The 22,354-nt window shown below is 37.6% G+C and overlaps 1 protein-coding gene across 7 annotated transcripts in view; it reads right to left on the bottom strand.

Annotated features, from left to right (window-relative positions):
* GRIK1 (glutamate ionotropic receptor kainate type subunit 1) overlaps positions 1-22,354 on the bottom strand; it is a 376,947-nt gene that overhangs the window by 76,025 nt on the left and 278,568 nt on the right. For all 7 annotated transcript variants that reach the window (XM_039219393.1, XM_039219391.1, XM_039219389.1 and 4 more), the window contains one exon: positions 17,258-17,401. In XM_039219393.1, the coding sequence (XP_039075324.1) occupies positions 17,258-17,401 (144 nt within the window). The remainder of the gene's footprint in view (positions 1-17,257; positions 17,402-22,354) is intronic.

The following is a 22,354-nucleotide window of genomic DNA, read 5'->3' on the forward strand; positions in this document are numbered from 1 at the left end:
TCTAAGAATAATTCTTGTTCAGAGACTCCTACAGGAAACCTTTCTTAAAAATGAGTAATGGTTCTCACGTTTGGTCTTGAATAACTGCATTTTCATAGTGGTCTTGTTGAAGTTGGGAGAACTCTATGTTAGAGTGCATAATTTAGTATAAAATCCATGCGATTGAAATTGGTTTTCCTCTTCTACCTGGGGCACTTTTGGTTGGTGCCACACCCAATTCCCCTTTACCAGCCTGGTGACTTGCTGCAGGGAGTGTTGGCTTCCCTTAAGCTTACAGGAAATGCCTGGGGGCTTTGTCCCAAACTCCCAGGTGGTAGTAGCCTATAGCCAATGAATAAGTAATTTGAGGGTGTGTTAGACTCCTAAGGGGCTCATGCATGTTGGGATAAAATACATGTTCCAAAGTCCCCGGATGGGATAAGGCTGAGGCTAGATCTCTTCTATTGCCTTTCTCTGTTCTACTGAACTTCCCTCATTCCATGACTGACTTACTGAGGGTGTTCTCTCAATAAATAAATTTGCACAAGAGTCTGCATTCTAGGCTATGCATCTATGTGTCCTGACCTGTACTATATATATATATATATATACTATATATATACTGTACTATACTGTACTATATACTATATATATACATGTACTATATATATATACTATAATATATATATATACATATATTATGATATATGAAAACAGAATTTACCAAAGCTTTATTTCAAACGGGCATGTTTGCTACTATTTATTTGACTTTCATGTTAACAATGATAATATTTTCAAGACAACATGGAAACCTTCCATAAGGTCATAGAAGATAGAAAGATGGGACCCAGAAATTGACTGCATATCACATTACATATCATCTCATTTAATCATAATTAAAACCCTTCAAAGCAGGGGTTTTTATCTCCTTTCTTTGATAGAAAAATTGGTCTCAGAGGGGTCAAGGTAAGATCATTAGTTAATGGGGAAACCAAACTTAACTTGGCTGTCTCATTCCAAAGATTTTGTTCTTTTTTAAAAAAAATTAATGCTTATTTTTGAGAGAGACAGGGCATGAGTGGGGGATGGGTAGAGGAGGGAGGGAGACACAATAGGCTCCAAGCTCTGCTGTCAGCACAGAGCCTAACGTGGGGCTCAAACCCATAAATTATGAGAACATGACCTGAGTTGAAGTTGGATGCTTCACCAACTGAGCCATCCAGGCACCCCATATTTATTTGTTTTTGTTATTTTACTCTTCCTATCTTCTTTTACTTCTCTTTCATCTTCAATTCCTCAATTTTTCATCTCAATCTAAAAATGATGAAAGTAACTTTATCTCACTAATACCCCATAATCTCATCCATAGTCAAAGTGAAAATTATTGAATTTGAGCTTTCATATGTTGTAAGTAATTTTAGAAGTTCATTTCTAAAAGAATAAAAAATAGAATGAATAAAAAGTATATGTATACTTTTGTTGATAAATTTGATTCTTTGTAAGTCAACAGATTATGTATTGGAGTCTGAAATATGAGTTTTATCAAGGTAAGCATATGCCGAATTGTTTAATGTTTAGGTAATGCTTTCACAGAGAGAATTTCATTTATTGTCTTTATTTTCAAAATGTTTTGCTAGCAAATCTTATTGACAAAATGGGAGGGCTGTGAGGATAATTGGAATTCTTGGCTAGATGTGTTGCTTTGTGTTAAGATGCTCTGATTCTATTTCTAATAATAGCAAGATGAAGAGAAAATGTGTTAGCTCGTTGAATGGAGCAAACTTAGTGGAGGTTCGAAATTAGGTCAACAGTTTGTCACATTTACAAATATTCATTATTTTTTTAAAACTAAATCCCGTGCAGTGGTTAAAATTGTCTTTTAAAATATTTGACAGTGACCACACTCCCACAATCATCACCTACACTGATTCAGAAAAATATTTCTTTTTCAACTCCTTTCTCAGAAGAATTTTAATCACATACACTGTCACTTTCTGATTAGATCCTCTTTTTTTGGTCTCATAAATCTTGACTAGATTATTTGACTAAGCCTACATTATTTGAGTAATTAGATAATGTTGTTAACAGCCTATTTCTTTTTATTTGGTTCAGAATATTTACTTTAAAATACAATAGGATATTTAGAAGGGAAAAAGAATGTGGCTTCCTGAAAAGACGTTGCCTTTACTCTTATTTATCTTGCCATATAAACTTATTTATCATGCCACATAAACTTCAAAGCTGTATTTATCATGGAATCAATAAAATAAAAGGAATGAGTAAAAAATCTCTAACATTTATACCCAAAAGGTCAGCTCAAGTCATTAGTGTCAAAACCTGACTTTCCAAGACAAATAAATCTTAGGATCACTGATTTACATAAAAGCCAACAATGAACATTTTCATCTTTTTCTCTGAGTGTTTCTTCATAGGCTATACACACAGGGAGTCAGCATTCAAGTATTCTTTTCAATTAATAATTAGCTTGATGTTCACATGACTGGTTTGTACTTTCAATAATGTAGATAACTAAAGCCCTGGCCATTGGCTGAACTTGTTTGTTGGCCCATGTAGGACCAAGAAGGTGAAGGATGGAGAAGAAGGTTGCTCTCCTCCTCTGCAAACCCACATTCTTTCCTCATATCCCCACTCCCCTGCAGTTCTGAAGATTAGAGAAAAAGGCTTGATCCAGGCTTTTCTTCTTTTCTTCCTACTGCTTCCTATTCTTCAACATGAGTTTATTCCTCTGTGTTGCTCTGTTAGATCTTCACTTAGATCTCACACCTGAGGGCAAGAGGCCACACTTACTCTGGCTAATGTCTCTTTTAGTATCTTCCATATTGTGAACAATGATGAAGGTTTACTTAGGAATAATGGTACAATATAAAGCATGTACATACCCACATTCTTGGTTAGTGATGGATGATGCAATACACACAGGATAGAGGATGGGTGACATAAGTTAACTTCATCTTGTTACCTAACATGCAATTGTTCTCACACTGAAGTAAGAATCACCTGAGTTTCTGGAGGTTGAATGTGGAAAATAATTGCTGATTTTGTTTATTTTCAGCAATTTCTTCAGGTGATTTTGCTGCACAGTACATTTTGAGAATATCTGGCCTCTGGAATTCTTCCCATTCATTAGCACACTATAAAAGTCCTTTATGAACTAGTCTACACTCATCATCAACAATTTTGTTTCCTACCATAATTCATTCTCAGCCAGCAGCTAGTCTCCAAATAATGGAATGTCTTTCCCCACCATGCTGCCTTCTACACTCCAACTCACTCTTTAAAATATAGACTGACCCTCATTCTCTCTCAGAAGTCTTTTAAAGCAACTCAGATGAAGAACACTATTGCCCTTGTGACCCCCTATGTACCTTAAAGATAACTCTAGCATTCAACTCAGCCCAGGGGAAGGCATATATTTGCCTTCATGTCTATCTTCATATTCGAATCTATTTTCTTTGAAGTCAGGGACCATGTTTCATCTGTGTAATTCAGCACAGAGTATATCTCGCTCAATATTGATTGCCGAATAAATGTTTCAGAGTAACCATGGTAAGTGGTATGTATGAAGACTTGTTCTTTAATAAATGGTTCTGGTCTGGAAGAGTTTTCAAATATAGACGGTGTGGCTGACACCATTTTTTTCCTTGTTAAAAGAAATCCTGACTGGTCATCCAAACTCTCACCTGATGAGCTTGCTATCTATCTTACTGAGAAAGCAGAAGCAGCAAGTTCCCAACACCGCATCCACCCACCTCATTACTAGCAAGTCTGCCTGTGTTCTCCTGTTATTAGGATGAACTATCTGTGCTTATACCCAGTGAGTGAACCAGACTCTCTCATCTACACAAGGACATTGCTTCTGTAGTTTCCCTCTCTCATATTATCAATTTCTCCCATTCTGACTGATCATTCCAATCAGCAAATGGATGTGCTACAAAATACCTCACTTTGGAAAATACTCTCCCAATCCCATGTCAGATATACTGGACATTTTCACAAATGCTATTTTCTTTCATTCTTACTCTTGTGTATCAGGAACAATTAGCCTCATTTAATGAGATGAGGGTGTGAGGTACACAGAGCTGGTAAGGAACAAGGCATAAATTCAGATCCATATTTTCTGAATCTGAGGAAGCACTAGGCATGGAAGATGACCAAGTGCCTACTCCTCAATCTCAGTTTTCCCAACTGAAAAAGGAGGGAATTGGGAAATCTGCCATATTTCCATTAAATTTTAACATGCCTTACATGATGCCATTTCAGGAGTAAAAGGTAATTCTGCAAGATAGGTGAAGTTGTTAAAAACTGAACTTCAGAAAAGTTATGCTTTACTATATTTTCAGTCTAGAAGTTTTGATTCTTTAGTACACTATCAGTGCAAAGGAGAGGAATAGGAACTAGAGTGAACACAGACATATTTTGCATCACTGGCCAAAGAAAGTCAGATGCAGTAAAACCTCTGATCACTTCATTCATCAAGGCAGAGAGAACTCTGGATCATTGGCATCTGTGATTTTCAAGCTGTCATGGAGTAGGAAGCACAGCCATACAACAGAGAACAGTGAGGAATTGTGCTTAATGTTTTGAATTCCACAAGGTTATCAGACATATTTGTTAAATAAATAAAAGCACATACATAAAGAAATATAGTCAAGTGTTTTCGAGCATGTGATACCACTAGGTAGAGATTAAAGCTTTATCTAGCCATCGTAAAATTCTGGAATCTTAGAGTCAGTAGAGTGCAGAGATGGAGATAGTCAGCTTGGCAGTGCAAGAGTGTACCTTGTGTTCTACCTCATAGCTTTGGCCGGTTATCCAACCTTGCTAAGCCTTGGTGTCCTTATGTAAAATGGGGGTAAGACCCCTCGGGGTGTTGTGAAGGTCAAGTGGAGAAGTAATTGATCAACCTTTCTTCCACTTTTTAGAACAGTGTCTATAGGGACATAGACTAATGGAATTTTGAGGTCACTGAGACAGAGTTGATGGCACTTGCCCAGTCACACAGCTTATAAGCAATAGGACCAAGGTGACACTGGTCTTTCTCTTGAATTCAAGACTCAATTGTATATGGTGTATGTGGACACGTATAGGTATTTAAAAAAGCATACCACCTTAACACATTATGAGAAATAATTAATGGAAAGTTGTTATATATATGTACTCATACATAATATTATGCTTTTCTTCTTTAAATGGATTGGTCTGCTCCCAAGTCATGGAAAGGAATTTACTTGCTGAGCCAAACACACAAATGTAACAAGGGAAAAGAGTACTCCTGACTTTTGATTATCTGTGTTAAAAAAAAAATCTGAATTTAAATTTTATTGTCAGAACCTTCTAGCTTTAAACTATGGGTGTGTCAGACTGACTGCTGAGTTATAGGTGTCAATACTCAGCAGGCCTGAACACAACCAGAAATTGTTACCTCTCCTTTTATTTGTATTTCAAATAGAACTTTTATTAGTAGGCAATGTTTGACAATTCTTTCTCTAGTTTTATTAATTGGTTCATACACTCTAGTCATAATTTTATTGATTGATATCAATGTTTAGCACCATCAATTTTTTTATGCATTGGTGAGCACACTATTTCTAGTCTGGGAATCCTAAAAAATAATCAAATATGCTAAATGAGTCACGAAGCGTATTTCCAGTATGGACCTTTGGCAAGGAGTCTCCTTTTTGCCCTCAGCATCGGAAGAATGGGTTCCATTAGTAATGCAGTATGTGAAAATAAACACTGTGTATTAAAATGGCTATTGAGTCACATTACAGAAGCTTTACAACTAGAAGAGGGGTTATTCCAAAATTACTACTCCAATTGAAAGGGGGAAAACTCAGAGTAATGGAAGGAAAATATTTTAAGAGGGGGGAAAAACATGCTCTGTGTTCTTGGAAGAGGAACTTTGTTAATTCTGGAATACCTCATCATCAGGTCATGCATTATGGTAACAATGTTAACTATTATCTTAATGATTTGTATTATATCAACTATGTATTTATTATGTATTTATACATAGTAATTGTATATTATATTAGTTATCTTAGCTACCTTCTTCAATCAATTGTTAATTCCTTGATGGCAGGAAATGTTTTACTTCTCTTTGAATTCTACCACTTGTATTTGATAGGTCTCCAAAATATTTGTGATTGAATGGTTGAATTAAGGAGCAATTCCAAGAGTTAAACACTTTTAAGTATTGGGGGAAAGGTAGAGGGAAAGTAGCAAGACCTGGGAATTAGGATCTTCTTCCTACTGGCCATGACAGCTAAGAAAGTCTATAGGATTATAATGAGGAGAAACAAATATCTGTGCCCCACACCATTCTCCTGTTCTCTCTTCTCCTCAGAAGATTTGGACAAACATACTATACAATGTGCATTTCAATATTTTTTTTTATTATTTTTTTTTATAATGTTTTATTTATTTTTAGGAGAGAGAGAGAGACAGCGTGAGCAGGGGAGGGTCAGAGAGAGAGGGAGTCACAGACCGAAACACGCTCCAGGCTCTGAGCTGGCAGTCAGCACAGAGCCCGACGCGGGGCTCGAACCCACGAACCGTGAGATCATGACCCAAGCGAAAGTCAGACGCTTAACCGACTAAGCCACCCAGGCGCCCCTACAATGTGCATTTCAAAGAAGTGAAATCATTTGACCTCCTTAAGGCCAGGGTACCTACGGCGGTGGGATTGGAAGGCAGACAGATTTAGTTTATTTACACCCCCCCCAAATCAGCTCTTACACCTCAATCCACTCAAAGAGATTTTTCTTTGAACGTTGAAGGCTTTTCAGATTTAGAAGTTCTTTAATGGCCTGTGAAGGTGTAGGAAAGGAATTATGCCTTTAAGTACTTGGCTCCTTAATTACACTCATACATTCATTTGGCAAACTTTCATTTTGCTAACATTTTCTCATGGAATTACTAACAGTAAGATCAAGAAGAAAGGTAACTTGGTGGGATGGGCGTGGATAATGCTGAGAAAAGAGAACAGAGAAAGGATTGTATGAATTTCAAAAATTCATCTACACTGTCTCCTAAATAGAGGAGTTAATAAGGACAATTCATCATGGTGTTATTTTACTTGTTTTTAATTAAAGGAGGCATACTCTGTATTTATTGTATAAATACAGCCCTGATGGGCTAACTATACAATTACTATCTTACTCAGGTCCCCAGAACATGATACAACGACAAACCTCTGAAATTCACCCTCTATCTAAGCAATGTGAGCTCCACCTAGTCATCCATAATTTTAAGCTGGTTCTCAGAAAAGCTATTTAAAAACAAATCTGAAGTATACATAATGATGGTGATGAAAATAAACATTAAGCAAAGGAAAAAATGATAAACATAACCTTTAGACCACATAACTTCCTTGGATGTCAGCTATTTCAGGAACTGAAATGATGCATTTATCATATTCTCATCTGTTCAATATATAATTATTTTAACTATTATGTGTGTTGTTTATAACCCATTATCTTGCAATAACAGCTTGCATGGATCACTGCATAATTTAAAAATATAATGGCTTTTCTTGCCAATATTTGATTTCCAAATCTAAATCTTCTGACTTTAACTATATCTGTTCCATGCACTTCGGATAAACAAGTTTTTATTTCCTAAAGATTTATCTTAGAATATGCACCTGGATTTTCTTTTTTCATAAACTACTTTCCTTTGGCACTGGTTCATGGGGTGGCTCATTTTCTGACATAGAATAAATTGGCCTCTGTACTTGCAAATCAACTGAATGGGCAGGAACACAAATCTGAGACCCAGTGGGTGTGAAGTGGGTGGGAATAGGGCACTTGTATAATTATTTAGAGAATGTGATCAAGAAAACCTGGAAATCATGTTGTTTGGTCTTGATTTACTCAAATTACCCTGGTCACATTAATTTTATCGTTGTCTTTGTTGGGTAGATACTTATTATTACAGTTAACTAGTATGTTCTGTGACTATCACGATAAAACATGGATCCCACATATGTTGATTTCATATTGTTTCCTAGTTAGCCTGGCTGGGTGAGATGCTAAAGAAACAATTTTTTTTTATTTAGTCACCAAGATTTATTTAGCACTTGAAATGTGGGTAGTCCGAACTGAGTGCTACAAGTTTAAAATATAAACTGGATATAAAAGACTTAATAACAATAATAATAATATGAATTAATAATTTTGTATTGGTTACATGCTGAAATGATAATATTTTGGATATACCGCATTAAACTCAATCTTATTTAAACTAATCTCAGCTGTTTGCTTTTAATATTTTAATTAGCTACTAGAAAATCTAACATCTATGTGACTCACATTATATTTCTACTGGACAGTGCTGTTCTAGAGCATACTCATAGTTGTTCATAAAAGACTATTAGATGTCCATTATGGCATTGTTTCTATATGCCAAGAATAAAAGAAAAAAGAAGTATTCAAAATATCCATTCATAAGGGAATGGATAAGTACACTAAAGTACAGATGACCCTTGAACAATACATTTAACTTTTGACTACCCCAAAACTTAACTATTAATAGCTTAGTGTTGACCTGAAGCCTTACCGATAACATAAATAGAGTAACACATATTTTGTACGTTATATGTTTATGTAGTGCATTCTTACATAAAGGAAGAAAAAGAAGGAAAAATGTTTTTGAGAAAATCATAAGGAGGAGAAGATATATTGACGGTACTGTATTTATATTTTTAAAATCTGCATATAAGTGGACCCTCGCAGATCAAATCCATCCTGTTCAAAGGTCAACTGTGTATTCAATAAATGAATTGTTCCTCTACCTGGATTCTTTAGTCTCTTAATCTTTGCATGTCATGTTACCTCTTTTCTTTCAAAGCTTTATTCAAGTTTCACATTTACTGTGAGATGTTTTCTAACTACCCTTTGTAATATATCAATACCCATTTTTTTTTCCTTCAAAGACCCCTGCACACTGTACCTCCTTCTGAATGTTGCTTTTCTGGTACTCCTTGTCATTTTAAGTACTGTATTTCCTTTTATATATGTCTGATTCCCCCACTATTGCATTCATGGTGTCTAGAATAGTGCCTGCCACATACTAGGTATTCAGTAGATATTTGTTGAATGAATGAATGATAGAATAGTAGATTTCAATGAAAAGAAATAAACTAGAAAAGTAATAAATATGAATCAAATTAGATATATTTCAAAACCCAACATTGATTAGAAAAGGAAATTGCTGAATGAAATATATAGATGCACACACCCACAAAACACATACCCACACATCACCATACATATAACATTCATTTCAGTATATTAAACGCATCCATATGCATGAGCACACATACACATGTACACATACATACAGACTGTGGTATAGAAAGCAAATTCTTCAGTCCATGTGATGCAGAATGAGGACATCGGAGGCTGAATGGGGGACACTGGGTAGTTGACATGAGTCTCTGTAAACTATCTTACAAATCCCAATGTTATTTAGAATCACATTAACTGAGGAGAATTTGGCAAAACCTCCCATTCTATTTGAACACCCCTTTTTTTCACTTCCAACAGGTGATTATTCTTCTGGACATGGATTGCCAGTTTCAGAGATAGGTATTTTAGACCTTAGTTTTATATAAGACAGTGTATATAGTTGGTAAAAACTGTAAACTATGAACATTTGGGAACTGATCTCATTTCTCTGTCTAGAGTTGTACAGGAATTGAGGGAAAGACCTGAAAAATCCACTCTTCCTTTAGCTCTAAATGTCTTAAATGTGAAGGGTACAGGGGTAAATGGTTTTCATTTACACAGTGCAAAACTGGGTGGTGGTGCTGAAGAATGGGTTGGATTGCAGGTACTTTTCAATAGGTGCAGAATGAGAACTACAGGTGCAACCTTTTCCAAAGACTAGAGATTTGAGTGAGTTTACTGCCAGATCCAATGTCATCTAATTAATCCAAGGGATATCTTGTCCTGGCAATCAAAGTCAAATGGCAGGCAATAATGGGAAGTGTTACTCAGTGTAGCCACAGCAGGATTAAACATGTCAGAGCTTTGCTTCTCCAGGGTCTTTAATTTTTTTTTAATTCTGTAATTTTTCACTTGGATCTCATGTAAATAAAACTAACACTCAATACTGACTTATTAAGTAGAAGTCCAAATAAATATCAAGACAAATAGAGGTGACTCAGTGGAGAATTTTATCTTCTCCTCTTTGATTTTTAAGAGCTTAAATTTAATTACCTCATGTATATATTCAAATTAATCATCTTCATTTAGTCAAAATAGAACAAATAAATTACAACTTCATAGCAAAACAGTGGCAGAAAGCTGCCCGTATTTCCAGTGATATCCCATTTATGTTGGTATTTGGAAATAATTTTCACTCCTATACAGTAAATTTATTTTGGACCAGATCAATTTGGGACTATTTATATAGTTTAAAATTAAGTATTAGTTCAGCAAAATTTATGAAGAGTTTGGTAGATTTTAACTTCCTGGGTTCAATTCAATAAGCATCTTTTAAATGCCTGCCATGTGCAGGCATAGTGCTCTGAGGACACAAAGATAAATTGACTTTGCCCTTGTTCAAGGGAAAGGTCTTACAGCGTCTGAATGAAGCATGTTAAGCCCTCATGTAGAGATGTAAAGGAGCTATGGAGTCGAGTGGAGGACCATCCCCAAATAGAGGGGAGAGGCTCAAGTTTTCAATAAGAGTTAGTCCAAGTAAACAATGGGAGGCAGTGCTTTCCAGGCTGAAAGACATATGACAAATGTGCATTATAAGGCAGGTTTTAGTCAGGAAAAGAGGTTCATCTGTCTCAGTGTGTGAGAAAAGCATGGTGAATGTAGGAAACTAAAAGCAAATTTATGTTTGTAGAGGGTAGAATGCCTACTACACATTATGTCACTCTGTTTATACATGACAACAGTTATAAAAAGGTTGAGTATCAAGAAATGGGGCTCAATTAGAGGTCATTTTAATAAACCAGGTGAAAAATGATGAGGGCAGTGAGCAAGGAATGATACTTAACATTTAGGTTAGAAATTTAACAGGACTTAATTAATTAGATGAATGTCCTGAGGTGGACAGAGAAATCTAGACAACCTGTAGAGGTCTGGTTTGAGTGACAAGTTCTATTTTACTGTAATGTTTCAACCCAGTTACCAATATGATAGATATCAGGATGCCAGAGTATATAGATAAACACTCCCAAGGTCCCTATGCATATGTGCAAAGAAGTGTCCCTCAGAGATTGTTTTAGATCTTTGGACCTGACCATGAGATCAAGGATTTATAAAAGGGGTCACATGTATGAAAGAGGGAGTTGCTAGAGAGATTTCTCCAGAGAGAGCTGTTGCTTATCTGTGAATTGTGCTCTTCTGCCTTCAGGATGTCATTTTGAATCATGGTAAGTAGGATTTTGTGGGGTCCTTCAGAGAAATCTGAAACTAGTTGGCTGCAATTGGAGAAGCAGAAGACCAATGGCTGACTCAAACGTGAGGAAGTCAAGGTAGACTATGGACTGTGGTGTGGCTCCTAGGTGACAAAAGAGGACTACGCAATATCTGATCAACTGAGGTGTGGCCCAACCAGGAAATACTGCATCATGATCAGAGGCAGTCACTCCCAGGATACCCAAGGAGAGGTGAGTGGGTGTTTCCTGGGTGCTAGATTTGAATCCAGAGTGCCTCAGTGGGAGTATAATTAGTAGGACTGTCTAGAGGGGTGAGGAGATTTGAACAGAAGAAAGCAAGAGGTGTACCACTGGGTATCACGGGGCTGAGGAAGCATATATGCTTCCATCTGAAAGACACCCATTCGTTGGGTCAAAGAAACATCAGGAAAGACTGCCCAACTAGAAAATCATAAACAGTCAAAGAAAATTCTTCAAGGAAAAAAAGTTAGGTTTAGAAATTCCTTAGGCCCAATTGGGAACATAAGCTTGGACTAACTGCTGATCCCAGAGAGCACAGGACAGTCCTGCCAAGCAAAAGTGTCTTCACTCTTTTTGAGGAAGGGAGAAAGAGGAGAAACCAACCACACTTCTCCACCCCCCTAGTCTTCCAGCAGACTTGAGCTCGAAGGGAAGAGAAATTTGATGTTAAGTCACATTGGACTTCTGAGTAATAGAATAGAAATTCTAATTCCTAACTTGAAGATCAACTTTTAGGGGGCTCTCAGACTGTCATTGCCTTAAGTAAACACAAAAATCATGGAAAATCTGCCGATACTTTCACTAAATAATTTTAAGTGGGCAATAGGAGCAACATTGAATTGGTTTGCTATTCCACTAGCTATGTTTGTTTGACATCCCAGTTAACATTGTCATTTATTGAAATTGGGCTTATGTAGCAATAATAGCTTTAATAAATAAAATGACAGATTATATTTGGGAATTTGTTGATGTGGGGGTGTCAGCAGGATTTGTAAATGGATATTTTCCAATAGAGAGGTAGATACATGAATTTAGACCTAAGGGAGAAGTCAGGATTGTACTCAAGAAATACTTATATATTTCTCTTGTGCATTTTCCCCTTTTAAATCTTTATGAGTGTTGACCAATTCCAAAACAAGAGATTTATAATTCGTCAATAATATTTGTGGGTTTATCTGCTTTAATCAAACTTATACAAGGCTACACAAGATGAACTGTCTGAAATATCATATTTTTGTGTCTCAAGAACAGTGAGTTCTGATTAATTATCAATCAAATTTGATTTTCTCAGCTCAACAGGCAATTTTAATCAATTGTCTCTCCATATTTACTTAACCTCATTTCTCACCACTTTTACAAGGGGCCACTCCTTATGACCCCAACAAAACTCTTTATGCTTCATTTATACTTTTGCTGTTCACCATATTGAAACTCTCTTTCAACCAAATTCTATTTTCAGTACCCAATTCAGATACTTTTAACATGGGTTTCAGGCCAACTAGGGTATTTGTAAGGCCTCTGAGATTGCAGATGGATATTTCTGCCTTTTGTGGGAACAATGCAGCCATGGTTTAAGTCAGTTTTAATATAGGGTCTGTAACCCAGAAAATAATTAAGAACCATTGACATCACCTAAAATATATAATTCACTTCACTGTACCCACAGTTCAATGCCCCTCCCAGCACCTAAGATTATAGACCCTCTTCTTCCAAGATGCCTCAGTGTGCTTGCCCCTGCTGCACCTGCTCCACCGATTGCCCCACAGCCAGCTGGAACTTACTCTGGGTCAAGAGTCACTCCTGACCACAGACAGGAAGTCCATTGGCTTCCTCAGCCCCCACCTTCAGCTATCATATCTATGACTGACCTGAGATGTGGATGTGCTAGGGTTTTTTGGTAGCTCAACCTGGTTGATGATTACCTAATGTTTGGGGTCTCTCCTGAACAATCATGCATATGCTCTATGACCGAAAGTTCCCTCATTCCCCGGCATCACTGCAGTTGGCTCTCTGTGCCACGTCTCTTTCCATGGTACTCCTGATTTTCCACTGCTAGGTCCTGTCTTCCTTTTTGCAGATACTGCTACTTCATCTTGGGCTCCAACAATAATAATGTTGATACCATTAAGAACAATATTGATAACATGTAAGCATGTTATATTACCCATAAGCCTTACAACATGTAATCATGCAGTGCTTACATAAGCCAGGCAATATATTTAATGTTTTATATGCAATGCCTCATTTCTTCCTGACAACTGCCTTACTTGATAAACATTTTTAGGGGGAACTTCCATTTATGATCGCTACCAGTTATTAAGCAACCATTGTATGCCACACATTTTGCTAGACTATACATATATATAGAATCTCCACAAACACATAGAATTTTTATCTGCATTTTTAGAAGAGGAAACTGAGAATAAAGAGTCTCAATGACTAAGTTCACATAGATAGCAAATTGCAATTAAATCTCAGGGTCTGTGCCCCCAGTGGCAGAGTTAAAGAGGCTGGCCTATTCCTCAGACCCTTGCCTCACTCTCTCACCAGAACCTAGGGTCCTGGTATACAAGTCTAGCTGACTCTGTTTTTTGCTTCATTGAATTGTTTCTGGATATGATATTCATATTCCATGTCTGTCCTATAGTACCTGCTTATAGGTCATGTGCATTCAGTTCCTTTGCTTGTTCATTCATTTATTAGCTCATTCACTTGTTTGACATCCACTTATTGGGTGTTCATTCTATGCCCAGTCTTACCAAGAACTAGAGAAACGAGACTGAAAACATACAGCTTGGAGATAGACATGTAAATAAATATGATGGTCTAACAATGGTGATGGAGCTAAGGAGCCAAAATTTATGAGTCGACACAGAGAAGCTAGTGCTTGAGTTGAGACATAAAGGATGGCCTAGGGGAGGCCTTTCAATCAGAGGCAAGAGAATGTGGTAGGAGCATATAGCAAGTTCAAGGAGTCCCAGTAGGTTCAACAAGTGCTGGCACTGAGGCAGGAGATGAGAGGGATGGCATAGGGGATCAGGATTCGGAGCACTGGAGACCCTGAAGATTCTGCTGCTGAGTGTAGGTTTTATCCTAGACACAGGAAACTTCAAAGTCTGCCATTTCTCCACTATGCAGAATTTGTATAGTAGATAATAAATTCCACATCTTACCACTTTGGGGGGAGATAGTTCCCTATAGTGCCAAATTAATGTTACTTGTGTGGTGGAGTCCAGTACCTTTTGCTGGGTGGAGATTTATAATCTCCTATTATATTTGCTTAGCAAATGCCTAGAGAGATGACACTATGACACTCTACTGGGTTTAAAATGTCCCTTAATTCTTCCTCTTTCTAGTCAGCCTGAAACACCGAAGGGTGGTTAGCCTGAATAACTTGTCTGGAAGGCTTACTGATTCTAAATGATGTGTGAAGTTATCAGGGATTAGTGCACACACAATCACCTCTCTGCTTGGAAAGTTTGCCTCCTGTGACAAATTTGTTCTTCACCCCATAAATACAATCTGCTGACTTGCTCCTTTACATGATTTCTGATTATAGTTTGGAAATTCTTTAGAGAGTGATAGTTACTAAAAGAAAGGACCCAGGGAAGTTTTAGGGCCACATGCCTTATTTCATGTTTCTTAATAAAACCCGAAGCCTACAAAATTTTGTTGCATTATGCACTCTTTGAAAGAAACATCTATATTCTATCATTTTTGCATGTTTTGACCTGTCTCAGAATTCCTTCCATGCAATCTTTCAACAGGCTGGGACACTGCTCCTGGTCACCCCTCATCCCTTCTCTGCAGGTACCCTGCCAAGGGTGGCATATGGCATTGTGACTCAGGGGACAACAAAGATGAGCATGATGGTGATAAAAGTTCTTAATCCATGATGCACCTCTCTCTTCAACCCCCAACTGTGGAGCCTGAGAATGGGGAATTTGCTCTTTGGAGTAAAAAGATCATAGGATGCTTTCTTGCTTTCATTGTGGTCCCTCATCTTGGAGTTCATTATTTCTTTAAACACGCCTAACTGCAGCTCGGTAATTTTATCTTCTGATACAAGCAAAAAGATGCTTGGGGTGCTCTGAGTGTTTGATCCTGAGCTTTCATGTGGCCTCATGTGTTTCCCTGCACTGGTAGGAGATGAAAGGAAACCAGCTGTTTTCTTGTTAAAGATCAAGGTGATCAGGATGGTGATCCTGACCTAGCCATGATCGCTGCAGGGAGAGCAGAGGCTGGGTGATGTTATTCCATGAGATAGTATGTCAGATTTCTGTAGCTGTCAGAAAGAGTATTTCATTTCATGCATATTTGTGATTTCTTTGTTGATGTTGTTGTTGCCAGGTTTAAATTCCTGGCATCATACTCAGTAAACTGAATGAGGCTATTAGTAACAGTCTATCCCAATGGTAAGAGAAGAGCTAATATCTCAGATTCTTACTATGTTTTTGTGCTGTTCTTCACAACTTTACTTTTTATCCTCACGATAATGCTATGAGAGAGAAGGTGCTATTCCCATTGTACAGAAGAGAATATTGAGACACAAGAGTTTAAGTAACTCTTAACTTCCTTAAGTAACTCTTAACTTTATTGTATAGCTCACAAATTGTAGAGCTGGGACTTAAACCCAAGCAGCCACACTAGGATTAGGGTGAGGTAAGAGAGTTTTCCCAAGGCATAAAATTTAAGGAAGCTTAAGGTGCTGCTTTGCCACACCCTAGACTCAGCCTTGCTATGGAGCCTGAGTAGTGTTAAATCTCATGCATACTGCCTCTTTTGTTCTCATCCTTCTGGATCAGTCAGCTGTTAATAAGGAAGTAGATTGAACAGCCCAGGAGAGGGTTTGTAGAGACAAGCAGAGATGGAGCCCAAAGTAGGATTTCTCCCTTGCTCTTGGCTGGGCATTCTTCTCTTGTACTATGTTCCTGCCCATTCATTTCGTTTATGACTTTGTCTCACCTCAACCATCTCCAATACAAAGGCAATAAGGATACCCTTCACTTGAAAGGTAAATTTCTGCATCCCATAGAGAAAATATTAGAGCAGCATCACAGAGTAAAGTGTGTACTCAGACCTTATTTCATCTTGTCAAGTCCAGACACACCCTGGGGCATATATTGATGTCAAAAATAATCCAAGGACACATACCTAGAAGAGAAATCTCAGAATCTTAGAAGAGGGTTTGATGAGGAGAAGTCAAATTGCACCAGAGAAAAGGAAAATGTAGGGGTAGTCCAGGATCCCAGGGCAATCATGAAGAACTCAGGCAAGTTCTTGAAAATCTTTTAGTGCACTTGGTAAGTTTTGAATAGGACTGGACTTTTCTGGTTTGCTGACAAATGGCAAAATAGTTGTTATTTCATTAGGACAAACAGAACCTTCTGTTCAGTCTTGCACAACCTGATACTTAGGAAAACACTGGAATTATGGGATGATAAGGTGGGAACTATCCCTAGTGTCTCTCAGCAATGAGCAAACCATCTCTTTGACTCAATGTGGCCTGGAATAAGCACCTATGAGTTCTTATTCACATATGTGGAGGAGAGCCAGCAGCATATGAGACCAAAGTTGAAATGAAAGAGAGTATTATGATCTAGTAATCAACATCATGCTAGAAAAGTTCTTTGAGCTTCTCAACATCATGCTAGAAAAGTTCTGGTAGTCCTTTTAGACAAACATTTATAGTGAAATCCCTTCTGATTGGATGATGATGGTTTCTCCTCCTTTATAGATATCATGCCAACAGAGCCATGTGGGAAGCCCACACTAAATAAACAAGTCAAACAGCACTATGCCTAGGCAAAAACTGGGCTGTGAACAAGTAGCACTTGCCTCTTTGATTAGGTTCATAAATCTGGGTCCAAGGCGCCATGGCTTGTGCCGGTGACACTGTAAGGAACTGACAGTCAGCTGGGAAGCTCGGTGGGAGGCAATGGCCACCATGTACACAGCATCATACATCAGAGCCGCTTCAGTCTGTGAAGGAAAACACATCTTCAATTCCACGTTTGTTTACCTTCCTTTACCTGCAAAATCATTCTGCCTGCTTCCTTATGTCCTATTTGTGTGATCTCAACAACCATTCATTCTCCAGCTGAACAGTCTTCACTCACCAGTAGCTATTTTTCTCTAAAATAATACCTCCTACTCCACAGTAAATTGGAGTCATAGCTATGCTTTGTTTTGAGTTCTTAAAAAAACAAAACAAAAGAAAACAACCCACTTTACTCACATCAGCCACAAAAGACTTGATTCAGGGAACAAATATTTTTGGAGCACCTTCTGTGTTAAGCATGGTATTAAGATCAACTACATTGAGTTAGATGCTGGTCAGCCTCAACATTTTAATATCAGATTTTCTTTCTTAGGACTTATGTCCATTTATATGTTTATTTACTTATTTTTATTTGGTAGGAAGAAACAGCTTCAAGTAAATCTAATAGGTAATTTCCAAATAGGGATAATTGTGCTATTTACTTTGATTTACTAGAGTCAAGAAGATCTGAGATGTGTAATCAAATCCAAAAGTAGGTTGTAGGAGACCTTCTGAAAAACAGACCTGTGTAACTAGTTCAGAATACACCTGCTTTGATCAGCATTTGCTTTTTTGATAGAAAGTGTAAGTAGTCATTACTCTTGGGGGTTGGGCATCTCATTCTTCCCTTCTGCGTGAAATTTCTCTCACTTGCAAAATTTCACACAAAACTGCTAGTATTTTATAAAAATATTGTCAGGTTGTTTTCTTTAAGGATAAAAATGTATAATACCTTCAGATTTTAGTTGAGAATTTTCATCACAAATTTATTTGAAATTCTCAACAAGCTCCCCAAATCAACAGAACAGATAGATAAAACTACTGACGGAGGAAAACTGACCTTTAGACAGGATATTGATGTGTGTAGAATCATACATATAGCCAACAGTTGGTAGAGTTAAACCTAGAATTCAGGTCATAGATAAAAAATCCTCATGTGTTTTTTTTTCAGAAATCTGTTGATTCAACATTTACTAGGCATTTACTGAGCATGTCTTAATGGACGTGGAAAGAGAGGGTAAAGATGCACTTTATCCATCTATGAGTCCAGAGACTACCCCCACTTTAAATCCATATCCTGTGCAATATCCGTATCCGTATTCTATCATGGTAATTTCCATATGTATTTATAGGAATAATGGTTATGGGGAAGATTTCATGTTAGAGCAATACCTGTCCTAAAATAAGAACTTGATAAAAGGCAGCTATTATTAGTGATTGAATTTCAAAAAGTTTCATTCTGCCAATAGATTACTCTCCTTCAATTACACCAAACTGACATAGCAGAATGGTGAAGAACATGGATGTTTGATTCAAACAGTCATAGGTTCAAACTCTGACCACGCAGCTGATTAGCAGAGTGGTCTTGGACTAGTGTAATTCTCCTGAGCCTGTTTCAATATTCCAATATCCAAATATTCCAATATTGAATCCATATCCGTATTCTATCATGGTAATTTCCATATGTATTTATAGTGACATCTGTTTCTCAATAAGAATGTGGGTTTTGTAAATGCAGAAATGGTTCAACTTCATTCTCTCTCTTTCTCTCTCTCTCTCTATATATATATACACACATATAAATTTAATTTAATATTTATATATAATATATATTTAATGTTTATTTATTTTGAGAGAGAGTATGTATACGTGTGCTCACAGGTGGGGAAGGGACAGAGAGGGAGAATCCCAAGCAGGCTCTTCACTGTTATCACAGAGCCTGATTGATGTAAGGCTCCATCTCACAAACTGCTAGATCATGACCTGAGCCAAAATCAAGAGTCTGATGCTTAACCTACTGAGCCACCCAGGCAGTCCTTGACTTCATTCTTTAGTGGCTAGCACAGTTACTGGAACATAAAAGTTCTTTAATAAACATTTGCTGTAGGAATTAATGATATTTCTTGCCTTAAAATGAGATACATTTTTGTGAGAACTGTATAACACCAAGGTTGTAAGATGTCCTTCTAAGATAAACTGTTTCACTCATATATTGACACATAGAAGTTAGAGCGGTGGTAGTGATTGTTAAAGCCTAAGAATGTTTTGATCTTTTCAGTTAAAACTTGGTATAATCAATGCTATAGATGAGAAAACAGGCTCAGGAGAATTAGACTAGTCCAAGACCACTCTGCTAATCAGCTGTGTGGCCAGAGTTTGAACCTATGACTGTTTGAATCAAACATACATGTGCTTCACCATTCTGCTATGTCAGTTTGGTGTAATTGAAGGAGAGTAATCTATTGGCAGAATGAAACTTTTTGAAATTCAATCAGTAATAATAGCTGCCTTTTATCAAGTTCTTATTATAGGTCAGGTACTGCTCTAACATGAAATCTTCCCCATAACCATTATTCCTTTGTGGTTAAAGAGATGATCAGGTACAGTGTCCCCAAACTAGTGGAGGGAAAACCAAGATTCAAAACCAGGAGTTTGGTACTAGAGTTTGTCTTCATAACCACAAAACTGAAGCGCTTCTAAAGCAAGTATTTGTCTGATGATTTAATAAGTACAATAATAGCTCAATTATGGTGAATATTCATTGACAACTTACTACACACCAGGCACTATAAGCATTTTCCACATGCCATCTCCTTAAATTATTGAAATGATACCTTTGAAATAGGTATTGTCTCTGTTATACAGACAGGGAAATGTAGACTTGGAGAAGTGACTTTAGGAAATAACTTTAATAACTACCCAACTTCTTAGGCAAGCGAGAATTTCAACTCAAGTTGTAAACTTAGATTTCAGAGCTCATGTTCTGAAAACCATGAAGCTGCTGTGTTATGGGGACCTGGACCTTTTTAGTGGAATATACTTATTATAAATTTGTACGTGTATTCACTAATTGACCAATTCAATGATTTGATACAGAAGTGTGAGGAGTGATGTTCCAATGATCTAATTTTTTCACAAGGTGGGCTTAGAAAGGATTCTGACTTTCTTCCTCTACACTGGGCTGAGAAATAACATGGTTCAAAACCATGGGCCTGATCAGTGTTTTTCACATTCAAAGAGGAAAACCATTTATTCTAAAACCATGCTTCCTCTTGAAGTGCACTGTTTTCTTAGATGGAGAAGACATGCCCTCTACCTATTTTACAGCCCTAATAAACTATCCCTGAATTTTCTTCCTTCTTTAGTTCTATGCTGGAGGCCAGTTACAGAACAGTGACCCTCAAGTCATTTTAAGTAAATGTAGAAGAAATTGGCCTGTGTTTCAGATTTTGTTTTTCTAAATGTGCTTATGTGCACATTTTATTTATATCGAAAGCCTGAATGAAACCCCGTTACTCAGGGACCCTAAGAAAATCTTCTAACCACTACATGGATCATGAAACAAGCCTATGAAAAGCAGTCTCACACAATGTTTTAGTTATCACAACAACATGCAATTTAGGGTTAACTCAGCACATCTGAGCTGCTCACACTCTACATATTCAAAGAAAAGACTGACCTTTGACTGGTTTCTGGGAGATAACATCCCAAACCTTGGCTGATCATAATGATTCTGTATCTCTGGGGTCCTGGGCAATGCTAGACAGTTGACATTAACAGTGTGATGTATGTATGGTGAATGCTTAGTTTTGTTCATCTGGGGCTCTGGGCCATGCTGTTACCACTTTGCCCTCAGGAACTACTGAAGACTAACTGAGGTCAGCAATGTGGCTGCTCTGTGCCTATGTGACTGACTCCCAATAAAAAATCCTGCACACCAAGGATTTTGGGGACCCCAACACAATCCAGTGAGATGCTATACCTTATTAATGAGGATTAGCAACAGGATGTGATTTTACAGAGTCCTTTGCATTTTGCTCCCTTCCTGGTATATAACATTGTTGGAAATAGCTGGACAAGATTGGGTGCTGAAGGAAGACTTAGTCTTTGTGAAGCAAATGGGCAAAAAGTATAGATTTCCCATCTTCTCTGCAAATTTAGAAATATTCACTAATGTGGTATGGTTAGTGAATATCTAATATCTTCTCTTCTAAAAGAGAAGTTCTCCCGAATAACACCCTTTCCCTTCATTTCCTACATTTACTCTCTCATTCGGTTTTCCTATTAAAATATCTTACCCAGAGCATACAGCTAGTAGAATTTGTCTCTTAATATGAATTAGCTAGTTTCCCTTGTGGTGGGGAGGTAGATGCTGTTGAGGAGCCAAAGTAGTGGGAGAGAACAGGGAACATCTTGAGCTGAGAATGATGCCGGGAAGGGTGAGCCGCAAGCAAACCAGGGTTTGGAAATGGGCTGTAGACGTAGCAAAGATAAAATCACGTACTCACAGTCTAGAAATTTAGTGATTAAGATACCAACTCCAGCAGATCGAGTGAGACCCGACACAGAGGTTAACATATTGTAATGTCAAGAAACAGAGAGACAGTGAGGAATTGGACAAAGAGGGCCATATGTGGAGTTGGAAAACATTCACAGGAGATTCCACTGCTCAAAGAAGGTCATGCAGGTACCAGAGAAGGAGCCATCTTGGGCTATGTGTACAAGCCAAGAGATTTGTCTCCTGTAAACAAAAAGGATTCTGCCTCTGAATTTCAGAATGCCTTTTGTTCTTTGATGGACTGCAAACTGGCTTGACAGCAGGGACCATCAAGTAAATTAAATTTTATGTCCTGGAGGCTTTGTATACATTATCTAATTTAATCTGTAGAGCAACACTGCACAGTATTATTGTACAGATTTACAGATGAGCAAGCAGGCTCCTAGAGGCTAAATAACCTAGTCAGGTCATTCAGTTATTCAGGAGACATAGCCAGTACTTAATCTGGGCTTTGCTTATCTGGAAAGGTCTTGCTTTCCCACTGAATCCCACAGCCCATTGTCTTTCACCACTGGAGCAGTAGTGGACACTTAGGTGGACACTGAAAAATGCTTCC

Source organism: Hyaena hyaena, unplaced genomic scaffold (assembly GCF_003009895.1).
Source record: "Hyaena hyaena isolate Hyena2069 unplaced genomic scaffold, ASM300989v1 scaffold_813, whole genome shotgun sequence".
In the NCBI taxonomy this organism is placed as follows: Eukaryota; Metazoa; Chordata; class Mammalia; order Carnivora; family Hyaenidae; genus Hyaena; species Hyaena hyaena.